Source organism: Lampris incognitus, chromosome 2 (genome assembly GCF_029633865.1).
Source record: "Lampris incognitus isolate fLamInc1 chromosome 2, fLamInc1.hap2, whole genome shotgun sequence".
NCBI classification, from domain to species: Eukaryota; Metazoa; Chordata; class Actinopteri; order Lampriformes; family Lampridae; genus Lampris; species Lampris incognitus.
Genome location: NC_079212.1, coordinates 70,560,107 through 70,573,359, shown reverse-complemented (window position 1 = coordinate 70,573,359; position 13,253 = coordinate 70,560,107). Strand labels below are relative to the sequence as shown.

The window sequence follows — 13,253 nt, the reverse complement described above, 5'->3', positions numbered from 1 at the left end:
ACAAATTTGCCCATAGTAACGACTGATACATGAGGTGCCTGGTCTGCTGCCATTCTCCTTCACTTACGGCCTTGGAGGTGGAGGTCCCTGTGGTGGGGTCTTTCACGTAGTGGAGGGTCTGGGAGCGGCTCTGCAACTGCTCGCTGCCCATTCCTTTGCCGAGCGACTCCTGCTCCTTCTTGGAACCGACGCAGCCCATGGCGGGGGTCTGTCGGACACATAGAACATGGCTTATGGATCTGGAGGCATGGCACAGGTGTTAGTTACTCTGCCAGCATTAGACTGGATGAGGAAGTAGTGTGGACCCCCTAGTGGAGCAGTCCTCCACCTCTGGAACCAAATGTCAAATCCAACCAGAGCTTTTCTCATTTCTCCCTCGCTCTACTTTTGTTTTTGTTTTTTTGCTGTTTGAATAAACAAAAGCAGTGAGACCGGGTAGATTTCTCAGAGGATTATTACATTTGCAGAAAAACAGCTTATTGGTCTTTTAGAGGCTGACTTTGTAAGACCTTCACCTCAGTCCACCCTGTAATCCTTTCTAAAGAAGAGCTAAAGATGCAAGGGAGGGCAAAGTACAACTTTTAACTTCAGATCATTGCAGGGTCCTTGCTGTTGAAATAGTTAGACTACATGGGCTTTACTGATATATCATATACACTATTTATACATATCACATGCTGTGAGGGAAGAATCACTTGGATTTTAAAATTACATTGGAATAAAATAGCCTTTTTCCTACAGTTGGATAAAAGAAATTTAGAAAAGAAGCCCCTCGAGAGTTTATGTTCAATGACTGATGCAGTGAATGCTGCAACCTCCTTCCTCCACTTAACCCAGCTCGACGTTTAGCTCTGAGAAACCCAATGACAGACCAGGGCGTGTGGCAGCTTACACATTATGAAAGCAGTGGGGGAGGTTGGTCTGCGGTTCAACTTCAACCTTATTGTCATGTGTGTTAGACTGCAATGAAACTCTGTTGCTCTGCCTTAACATGAAGGACACAAAGACCCCCCCCCCCCACCAAAAAAAAGAAGACAACACTACAGACCTGGTGGCTGTTGTTATGCCTGCATGTAGACTGTAAGAAGAGACAAATACTGTGACAATGGGGCAAAACACGGCCTTGGTAACCTAATCAGGCCTTGGTAAACCTAACCCAGGTGTTGATGCAACATGAAGAGATGTTCCTCAGAGCTGCAGGATTCGGCTTATGGATCGGTGAGCTGAGGAGCATGACGGATCCAGGCTTGGGTTCAAAGCATCGACCAGTTTCTGGGCTGTTACTTTAACTGTATTGGGACTTCTCACCTGAGTTGAGCGGGCGTGACGAGTCACATGACGATGTACCCAGTCCATCTCCACCACTGCAGGGAGAGATGGGGAATGGTGCCTGTGTCTTCAGCCCTCAGGACACTTTCATCCTGAGTACCTGATATCCTGATTCTTTAAATGTTGGAAACAGATTTTTATTTACTTTGGAGCAACTGTTTTTTTATTTTTGTGTTTTTGCTTTAAGAGTTCTGAATTCTATTTCTGGAAGTACCACTACTTCCGCACTGACAGGAAAGGATTGCCTTTTGACTCTAAACGTTTCTACTGACCTGCAGCAGAACACCACTGAAACCACAGCCACTGACTGCTGGTAACTGTTTGAATGTTCCGCCTCAGTGATCACTATTAGCTTCTCCTTGGACCTCCTCCGGTCCGTTGGCCACAACAGCTGGTGATAGCAGAAGTGGAGTAGCAGTGAAAGACTCATTCATGTGTGGATTGGTAGTGAAAACACTATGGCGCAGAAACAAGCCGCAGTGCTCATTTGCATCACCTGCAGAAGCCTGCATGGCTGCTGGGTTGTCATACTGTGTGTTTGTGCATGCGGTCCTCTGGAGCGCGGCACAGAGATGCTGCAAGATGGAAATCAGGCACAGACTCATAAAAGAGCCAACAGAGAGGCAGTCTGTGTTGCAGCTAATAAAAGACTTGTTTTATGGCTCATCTTGGCTGACAAAGAAGCAATAGGGAGAGCGGGATGAGAGAAAGAGAGAGAAAGAGTTTTACGCTTGCTGGCCTCAGAGAAGCAGATTGTTTCATAGTAACTAAAGGAAGGAAATGATCTTTATCAGCATGACAGGACGGGCAGATAGTGGCCCCAATAATTGCTACCATGCAAACAGACTTGTCATCTTAGAGGTCTTTGACAGGGCACATCTCACCTCGCCATCACACCTGCGTGAAGACTCGCGTAGAGATCGCACATTCTTTTTTAGGCGACTGACTCTAAAAACGAGGTTTGCAAATGTGATTTTTCAAAAATAAAGCATTTCTAGCATCGATCTAAAAAGCACCTTTCTTTAAATGGCTCCATCTCGACCATAAGCATCGGTGCCTCCTGTAGTAACACGGGGCGATGCATGTACACACAACCAGCACACTGAGCACACAGCACAAAGCACCTCCCACGTGGCGCACTTGTGGGTTTTCATTAGGCTTAGTTCTGTCACTTTTTAATTGTCATTTAAATATGGCACTGGAGAGACTTGTGAAGAGCTTGAGTGACCATAGTTTGACACGGAAAATCTTTCACTACACCAGTTACACACAGGAAGTTCCTGTGTTCTGAAGGATACTTAAGATGTAAACACAATTTCCTCCTCTATCTGTTTGTTTAATCCTGTTCCTCTTTATTAGTCTTATAGAAAGAGTGTGATTGTGTATTTAAAAAGAACTTTGCCTATCTTCTGCTTCAACCCAAATAGGACGGTGTACTGGTGAGAATCTGGCAATGTGATACGTATCACGATACAGGGGTTACGATTCAATATACCGTGATACTGTAAGCAAGGCGATATACTGCGATTTCATAGGCCTGTGTTCTTTGTGCTTATGCTGCTACTTCCTGTCTCAGTTTACGCTGTTGTGTTGGAGTGGAGAGTCAAATGGCTGAAGATAGATTACAGCACTGTTATCTAGCGGTTGTGGGGTTACACAGAGCACAACATGTTTGTTACAAACCTTTACATGTAAACAGTTAAAAATCGATATAGTGCTTTTGAGAATCGATACAGCATCACAAAAGATGGTATCGCCTTACTCGAGTGTATCGATATTTTCTTACACCCCTAAACCTCAAAGCACTGGAGCTGCCCCTGGTTTCAGGTAAAACAGGCCGTAAGAGACACCAGTCAGCCAGCAGAACCACAAGTGAGATGCTTCTGTCCAGGGTTCGTCTGGTAGAAGGAGGAGGCTGTCGTATGACCGATGCTGCTTACACACTGCCCCAGTATTACTCTGTGTGAGTGCCGTCTTTGTTGAGGCATATCGTTCCATGTGTACAGCAGCTTAACAGGCCTGCATGCCGAGGGCAAACCACATTCACATGATGAGTGACTTCAGAGCGGAGGGCTGCCTGAACTGACATGGGGATTTAGACTTTATATATTGTTTGCTCTTAACAACTTTAAATCGGTCATTAGGCTCGGTGGAAGATAGAGTCAATTAAAGTTGTATGTTTATTTGTGTGCCACAGTACCGTTTGCTTCCTCTTCTCACTTTTTCTCAAAGGTCTGACAGAAAACGGCGTCTCTGAAGCCTTGGCCTTGATTAAGGAGTAATATTTATATTCCGCTGATCTCATATTAGGAAAAAATTACCAGACGAAAGTCGGTCAGCATTGTTCCCATGGTTCACACTACACATGGGCCTCAATGAAATAAGACCATCATTTCTGCCATAATTTTTATAAACCTGCTTCTGCTCAACTTCTCCTAAGAGCCACATAATGACTGTCATATTGTACATGTCCTCAGAACAACGAGCTTCAAGACTGACAAGTGATTTGCAGCATGATGAGCAAAGCTGCCGTGTCAAATGTGCTGTTTGCAGCTGTCTGCAGAAACATATCTCTTCATGGTCTGCAGAGACAGAGCTCTTCATGGTCTGCAGAGAGAGAGCTCTTCATGGTCTAAAGAGAGATCTCTTTGTGGTCTGCAGAAACATATCTCTTCATGGTCTGCAGAGACAGAGCTCTTCATGGTCTGCAGAGAGAGAGCTCTTCATGGTCTGCAGAAACAGATCTCTTCATGGTCTGCAGAGACAGAGCTCTTCATGGTCTGCAGAGACAGAGCTCTTCATGGTCTGCAGAAACAGATCTCTTCATGGTCTGCCAGAGGACGAGGAGAGCCACAAAGAGTAGTTGAAACTCATGTACAGCTACGGTTGGGTTATACTGATAAAATCAAATATAACAATATTTGTGACTGAATACCTTAATATTGATAAGGTTGCCAGCTGAGCATATTTTACTCTATCCTCATGTTCCCACAATGTGATTTGGTTCTGCACCACATGTTCAGCTATGTTAAAAAAAAAGGGTTGCTGCTCTCATCCCCTTGTTAGTACACTCTTAGTGACCACACGTTTTCTATTAAGGTGAAATCCCATCAAACACCGAGCTACGTACATGGCCACATGGCAGACGATATAAAACTGACTTGTTTCATACAAGAATGGTATTTCTGGTTGTGTCATGGATCAGAACGCTCGGCTGGTGTTTGCATTTTGAAAAACAGTTTTAGTGGAAATGTTTAATTCCCGACTGTGACAAAGACGATCATTATATAGTCCTTGTGCTTGAAATTGCAAACTTTTAACTACACCATAGTTAATATTTATGTTTTTAACTCACAAACTGCGTTTTAACCCAAACAGATTTGGGTTTTAACACATAAACACAGAATAATTATTATACTGACAGATTAGAAAGACGACTATTTCACCGGTTATCTAAATTTGCAAATTCTTCCATAATTTTCGGAGGAGACTTAAATACTGTGCTGGATAACCACATTGGGGAGCTGTGATTCCCCTAGTTCTCAAGTGAAGATGTTCATACACAGATTTAATTTAACTGATACATGGAGATACCCAACTATTACACAACTCATATACATGGTGCAACAAGTCACTATCGAGCCAGCAAAGTATTGATCATTGGCTTATCTCCAAAAGATCTGAAAAAATGTTTTGACATTCTACCTTCACCATTATCCGATCATAAGCCTACCCACATTTATATTCCTTTATCCTCTTTCTCCATCCATCCATCCATCCAACCATCCATCCATCCATCCATCCATCCAGGGAAAGACTAGGAACCCAGACAGCATCCGGATGTGGGCCACTTCAGGCAATGATGCGGCACTGATGGCCTCCTTCTGGCCCTGACAAAATGGATGTGAGCCTGAAGTGGCCCACATGTGTAACAGCAAATATGGCTCAAATCTGCCAAATCAAATGTGGACCTTTTTTTGGCAAAGATGCGGTGCTCTCGGCAACATGTGATCTGGATGTGACCCTGAAGTGGCCCGTGTGGTAAATAGTGAATATGGCCCAAATATCACAAAACAAATATGGGCCACCTTTGCCAAATATATGGTACATGCAGCATTGCTGTGGCTTGGTTCTGGCCCAGATCTGGCAAACAGGAGCAAACCGCCCAAGTGCCATCATTCCACGTGGTATGTGGGCCGGATGAAAGTGTCGGGTGTGGGACGGTCCGGGCCACAGCAATTTTGCTATCTGGGAAAGCTCTCAGTATATGTATATATATGTCATAATAAATATATCTGACTGACGATATTTGCCTCCATCCCTCTGTCCAAACCCCCTCATGGCACAGGGGGCTTGGACTAACTTGCCAAACTAGCGTACAAGTGGATGTATCAGAATTGTAATGCTTTTTTATGTATCACTCTCTACAACATTGGAAACACAATAGTAATAGATAACATGAGCCTTCAGCTTGACTTCGTTACACATCAGCAAATAATGTGTTGCTGATGTCAGATAAACCTTGGTCCCGCTCGCCAGATCTGACACATTATCCACCTTGTAAATAAAGTATTCTGATGATGATGATGATGAGACAAACCCTCAGATGCACCGCTAGCAAGAGACGCTTTGAGCATCACTGTTAGAAAATTATCTATTTTACAGGAAATTCCTAGCAACTACCTGCAGTAAATCCACAGAAAGCAATATACAGGAATTTTAATGTAAATTTAATATTATAATGTATTGTTAATATACAACGGGCTACTGTGATTGATTAGAGTAAAATGCTGTAATTTATGAATATTTACTATATTTACTGCTACTCAGTTGCCAGGAATTTCCTGTAATTTCACAGGATAGAACTGCAATTTAATATTATAATTATATGTATATATATATATATATATATATATATATATATATATATATATATACAGGGCTGCTGGAAAGTTTGTGAACCCTCCAGACATGGTCACTGTTTTTGTAAAAAACATTAAAATAAGCTTATTACACATACATCCAAATCCCAAATTGTAAAGCACACCTTCCAAATAATGGACACACACACACAAAGCGATATATTTTCATTATTTAATTCAACGAAGGTGGTTTATTTCACAAAAACTGAAAATTTAACATGTGCAAAAGTATGTGAACCCTTGTATTAGTAGCTTGTGGCTCCTCCTTTTGCAGCCATTACTTCAACCAAACGTCTTCTGTAACAGCTAACCAGTCTCTCACATCTGCTTATGGGGCTTTTTGCCCACTCCTCCTTGCAGAACTCAGCCAGTTGAGAGAGGTTGGAGGGACATCTGGTATGTACCAACTTCTTCAGGTCTCACTACAACATTTCAATTGGATTAAGGTCCGGACTTTGACTGGGCCAATCCAGAGTACGAATCCTCTTTCTCTGAAGCCATTCCTTTGTAGTTTTGCTGGAATGCTTTGGGTCATTGTCTTGTTGCATAATCCATTTTCGTCCCAGCTTCAACTCCCTGACTGATGGCAGGAGATTCTGGTCCAGAATTTGTTGATATGCCGGAGAATTCATGGTTCCTTGGATAATATGGAGTCGTCCAGGTCCAGAAGCAGAAAAGCAGCCCCAGACCTTCACATTTCCACCACCATGCTTCACTGTTGGGAGGAGGTTCTTTTCTTAATATGCAGTGTTGGCTTTTCTCCAAACATGTTGGTTTCGATTGTGACCAAATAATTCTATTTTGGACTCGTCTGTCCAGAGAATGGACTTCCAGAAGGCCTCTGGTTTGTCCAAGTGCTCTCTGGCAAAGTTGAAATGGGCAGCTTTGTTCTTTTTTGAGAGCAAAGGCTTCCTTCTAGCAACCCTCCCATGAATGTCATGGCTATTCAATTTTTGTCTGATTGTAGACGCATGCACATTTGTCCCAGATGCTACCAGAGAGGTCTGCAACTCTCTAGAGGTGATGTGTGGGTTGGCCTTTACCTGATTTATTATTTTTCTGGTGCTTCTGGGTGATAGTTTTGATGGGCGTCCACTTCTAGGCAGAGTTGCTGTCATGTTGAAGGCCCTCCATTTGTAAATTATTTGTCTTACAGTGGATGGATGGAGCTGGAATCTTTTGGAGATGGTCTTATATCCCTCCCCAAACTGATGGGCTATCACTACCCTCTTCTTCATGTCCTCGGATATCTCCTTTGCTCTCGGCATTGTTGATTTGTATGGGACCACAGTGGTTTGGTTGGTTTCCTCTCTCTTTTAATTAGTGCAGGCCAAACCCTTTCCCAAGGATGTCTCCTTTCATTGGTCTGCCTAAATGATTAATTAAGCACCCAAATGTGTTTCACCCGAGTCTGTTACCTGCTTGACTTAACCAATGCAGCTGGGGGTTCACTTACTTTTGCACATACCCTAATTCCATGTTTCATGTAGTTTTTGGGCTACTTAAACAAGTCCCACTAAACAAGTACATGCAATTGGTAAACATATATCTGACATTTCATACATAAAAACTGGTGATGATAAAATAAGAAAATCATGGTAAAACAACAGAAACATCTAAACTGCTCAAGGGGTTCACATACTTTCAAGCAGCACTGTATATATATATATATATATATATATATATATATATATATAATATATATATATTATGATCCTTATTATTATTATTTGCTCCCTATTCGTTAAGCACTTTCCCTACCGTTGAGTGTTTCTTTAAACAAAGTTATATTGTAATTAAGATATAAATTTCCGTTTTCCATTTTCTGCAATGACAAACAAAACAATTGCATCTTTTTTGTTTTATTAGCACAGTGCAACAAGACATTACACACTTTAGTGTCCACGAGTGACCACATTGTAAAAGAGAGGGTGTCAGGAATATGAGTTATAACAGCGCCATGGATTTAACTGGGTGTTTCTGGGTAAATTCATCCAAGGCGCTGTTGATATTTTAATTCACTATATAATTATCAAAAGGCTCACACCAAAGCCTAACCACATACTTTCCCATAGTGTTGTAGTACTCGAGATCGGTGTTGGTCTCGAGACCGGTCTCGAGACCACTTTTTAAGGGTCTCGGTCTCGTCTCGGAATCGAAGGCATTTTTACTCGGTCTTGTCTCGGTCTCGGACTGGGCGAACTCGGGATTTTTGATCAAGACCGGTCGAGACCGGGCCAGCACTGTGATAACAGAGAAAAGAAGAATGCAGCTGCTGCCTTCCCGGTGTCACGCACTCTTTGTGACACCCGGAATGACACGCCCCCTGTACAGAGTGGATCAAGACGACTGGAGACGCTGCGCCCCTGGGAAACCCGCCATGAAAAATGTCGGCAAACTCAACCATCATTAAGTTTGGTTTCCAAAACCATAAGGACTTTATCTGTAAAAGGACATGCAAGCGAAAACACTCTGCAGTGTGCAAATTCTGCGGTGCACAACTCACAGAAACCGCCGGGACAACGTCAAGCTTTTATCGGCACATTGAGAGGAAGCATAAAGACAGGTAAATTAACCGTTTAAATTAGCTACACTGGTAAAGTTAAAATCTGAAAATTTCAACACCCCATCCTAAGACATTGAGCCAAAATGAGCTCTTTTCTTCCCACGATCGTTTTTTTGCTAACTTTCAGAGCACCGAGTGTATATTACAGCCAAGTTAGCTTGCATAGCATTGTCAAAAGCAAGATAACAGAATAACAAACAATGAACCCGCCAGGTATTAGTCGAGCCCCCAGGCGCCAGGTATTATTAGAGCCCCCAGGCACCAGGTATTAGTCGAGCCCCCAGGTGCCAGAAATTAGTCGAGCCCCCAGGCGTTACTTGGGAGGTTCTTATGCAATGCAAACGTTTTTCACTACACCAGTAAATGCAGTAAATGGGTTGAACTTTAGATGCGACCATCGGGAGATATTTCTAGTCTACAGCGTCCTCCATGTTGGTGCTTCGGCTGCAGAAATTAGATCGTTTGGCTCAACAATGAGACAGAAAGCTAACGCTGTGCTAGCTAGTTCAAAGTCAATAACACTGAATGAGTACGGTTAATCTAATTTGTTTGATAAAAAATATTGTAAAAAAACATTAAAAAGCACATTTTAAGACAATAAAAACTCAGTAAGGGTAATGCTAAAAAATGTAAAAGCTTGTTTAAAAGCAGTAATTTAAAGTGACATTTGATTTCATTCATTTAAAAAAGTGAATATATATTGACTATATAGTGATGTATGATGTCTCTCTGGCTTCTATAATTTGTTGCTTGTTTGCACTAAGCACATGCCTGTTAGAGATGTAACGTTTGAATCTTCTGAGAATTCTCTCTTGGTATTGGTGGGACTTAATCATTTTAATTCCTCCTCAATTTCAGGTTCCTGGAGTACAAGGCTGGACAACAGGCAGATGCTACACAGCCAACTATGGCATCCTTTGCCCAGAAAGTGCAGATCTACAGTCTCCATTCCCCAAGGCAGCAAGCCATCAGCGATGCCATTGTCAAAGATTTGATAATTGGGTGTTGCCTGCCACTGTCCCTTGTGGAAAATGAACATTTTAAACACTTTCTTGAGATTGTAGATAACAAGCACACCAATCTCTAGGAGAACAATTTGTGAGAAACACATACCAGTTTTGGTAAAGAAAGTTAAGGAGACTGTTCTTGAGAAGCTGGAGAAAAGCTCAACAGTGTCCTTAACTACTGATATCTGGTCTGATCGTAGACTGCTTTCCTTCCTCGGAGTAACTGCTCATGTGTGCAACAAGTCAAATGAATCCTATGCCCTTGAATCCTACTTGCTGGACTGTAGACGTTTCACAGGCAAACATAGTGGAGAGCGAATTTCTTCTGCCTTTGAGGAGATCACCGACGAATGTGGTATCCGTCAGAAGATAAGTTATATTGTCACAGACAATGCTGCCAATATGAAGTGTGCTTTTAAAGTTCAGATGCCAGAACAGCAGTCAGATGACAGTGAGAGTGAGGAGGAGAATCTAGATGATGAGCACCTGTGGGAGGACATGAATTCTGTGGAGGACACAGAGCTACTCTGGTCATCAGGTGAGCGTCTTTCTTGTTTTGCTCACTCCCTGCAGTTAGTTGTGAATGACGGCATGAAGGAAGTTAAAGCCATCTCTCGCAGCATTGCCAAAACATCACGCTTCTTAACTCTGTTACACAGCAGCTCACAGTTCAAAGACAAATTTGAGGCTGCATTTGACTCTACGAAGACTATTCCTGCTGCAAACAACACTCGCTGGAACAGCACTTTCAAACAAGTGCAGGCCCTCACAGCTCTGGACCATAAAGCTCTGACTGAAATGTGCAGCAAGGACTATGAAGAAGTGGTATTCAGCACTCGTGAGTGGAACCAGCTTAAAGAGCTGACTTCAGTTCTCGCACAATTCTCAGAGGCAACAGACCTGACAGAGGGAGAGAAATCCGTTACCATTAGCATGGTTGTTCTGACTGTTCTGGACCTGCATACACACCTTGTGAAGATGGGAGAGACACGAGTACAGTGTTGGCCATTAGTAAAGGCCCTCCATCAGTCTCTGATTAAAAGATTCAGTGGAATCTTTGGCAAAACAAATATGACTAAAGACAGTGGGGGACAGGAACCTTCCAGCCATAATGTGTATTTTTTAGCTACAATGCTTGATCCACGGTTTGGATTAAGCTGGGTGGATCTGGATGTTACTAATGGGCTAAATGCAATGCCACTCATGAAGTTTAGAGATGAGCTGAAGAAAACACTGACAGGTATACACACATACATTTTACATCAAGAGAAAAATATTGTGAGAGCAGTTTTATTTGATACCTGCAGACACTGTATATCCTTTAATCTAACCTGTTTTTGTTTTTTGTTTTTTTCCATTTGCTAGTGTTTTTCAGACACTTTGATCGCTGAGGTTGAAAACTTGATGGACTGTGAAGGTAGAGCAATGGACTACGGAGCCAGAAATGAAGAGTCACCTGGTGATTCACCTCCAGTCAAATGCTCACGCCTTCTTTCTCGTTACAAGGCTCACAAAAAGCGCAGCACAGGCCAAGATACAAGTATCAGGGCACAGATAAGTAAATACTTTGATGCCATACAGAATACTGAAACTGATGATGCACTTGTCTTCTGGGACAAAAACCATGACAGATTCTCACAACTCCACAACTTGGCACTGAAGGTGTTGTCAGTTCCAGCGTCCTCTGCACCAGTTGAGAGGGTATTTAGTAGAGGAGGCATCATCATGAGGCCCCACCGAGCCCGTTTAGGTCACAAAATGCTTCAGGCTCTAATTTTTCTGAAGTGCAACCAAGCTTTTGTTTAACCTCCTCATCCCTAGAGCCATGCAGGATCCTCCCATCTCACCCTAACCCTGGCCGAGAAATGGGACCTTTGAGGTCTTTCACAACCACCCCTTTGTGAGTGTATTCTTAGTGTTGAGCTCAGACTTTTAAGGGTTTTACACATGTTGTTCATGCTTGGCATGCCACAATTTTCAGTTAAATTATTCCTAGTTAATTTATGCTTTAATTTTATGAAGCAAAGTTGTTATGGCTGCCTAGGAGAATTAATACTTATAAAAAGGACATTGTCTGGCCTTCTCTGTTGTTGTGAAAGTTCTTCATAGCCGTGCACCTAAGTTGTTTTTTCTTTTTCTATGTGAGTGTGCTCACTTTTTTGCTTCTTTGGAAATCTACATGTCTTTTATAAGACTCGTGCAAAAACTAAAAGAAAGTGTATCTTATTTCAGATGATGTATTTATCTGTTTACACTTAGGCACAATAATTCAACAAATCCAGATTAACATCTTCTTGCAAGATATAAACAAAAAAAAGACTTAATTGCTTGAAAATGAGTCAAAATAACTGGCAAAGCACCAAAAGGCAAAATGTTCAAGAAAATTATTAAAAAATACCTTGCTGAAAAGAAATGTTGCTGTTGCATTTATGTAAAAGCAAACTTGATTAAAGAAAAAGATACTGGTCATTTGTTCTGTTTTGTTGTGATTTTTCTTTGATATATACAGTCTTGGTCTTGTCTCGGTCTCGACCTCCAAATGTCTTGGTCTTGTCTTGGTCTCGACCTCCAAATGTCTTGGTCTTGTCTCGGTCTCGATACTCTCTAGTCTCAATGTCTTGGTCTCGGTTGGTGCGGTCTTGACTACAACACTACTTTCCCATCAAGTCAAAGTCCAAGAATTTTCTTTTCAAGTTTTGATATCTTTTTGGTGTGCGCTTGTGATGAATACTGTGTAAAAATAAAAAAGTAACCTCCTATTCCTCCTAGCTCCTAAAAGTTAATTATCTGGAGCAACTGCTGGTAGAAACTAATTGCAATAATCTCAACACTATTGCACCCTATACCTGATGTAGTCTAGTTTAAAGCTAGTTCACTCCTGCACGTTCTATCAAAAATACTTGAGCGCACGGTCTTTAACCATGTCTCAGAATTCCTTTCTGAGAACAATCTGTACAATATGATTCAGTCTGGCTTTAGGCGGGGTCACTCTACCGAGACTGCACTCCCGTCGGTATTAGGATCACTGCGTTTGGCTAGAGCTGCTGGTCAGTCCTCAGCTTTATTGCTGCTAGATCCATTAGCTGCCTTTGACACGGTTAACCACCAATTCGTCCTCTCCACACTCACTGAGCTTGGTATCTCAGGATCTGCCCTCCGCTGGTTCATGTCCTGCCTCTCGGGGAGATCTTTTAGAGTTTCTTGGAGGGGAGAAGTGTCCAAACGGCTTATCCACAGGGGTATCTCAAGGGTCAGTGCTCGGTCCCCTTCTCTTATCAATATACACCACCTCACTTGGTGCAATCATCCGCTCCCATGGTTTCAGAACCATTGCTATGCTGACGATACCCAGCTCTTGCTATCATTCCCGCCAGATGATCTCAAAGTCTTGGCATGGATATTGTCATGTCTTGCTGATATCTCTGCGTT

The 13,253-nt window shown here is 42.3% G+C and overlaps 1 protein-coding gene across 2 annotated transcripts in view; it reads right to left on the bottom strand.

The window, feature by feature from the left end:
• The window catches only part of hck (HCK proto-oncogene, Src family tyrosine kinase), a 92,351-nt gene that overhangs the window by 52,493 nt on the left and 26,605 nt on the right, over positions 1 to 13,253 (bottom strand). For both annotated transcript variants that reach the window (XM_056274781.1, XM_056274782.1), the window contains exon 2: positions 68 to 208. In XM_056274781.1, the coding sequence (XP_056130756.1) occupies positions 68 to 199 (132 nt within the window). In that variant the 5' untranslated portion in view covers positions 200 to 208. The remainder of the gene's footprint in view (positions 1 to 67; positions 209 to 13,253) is intronic.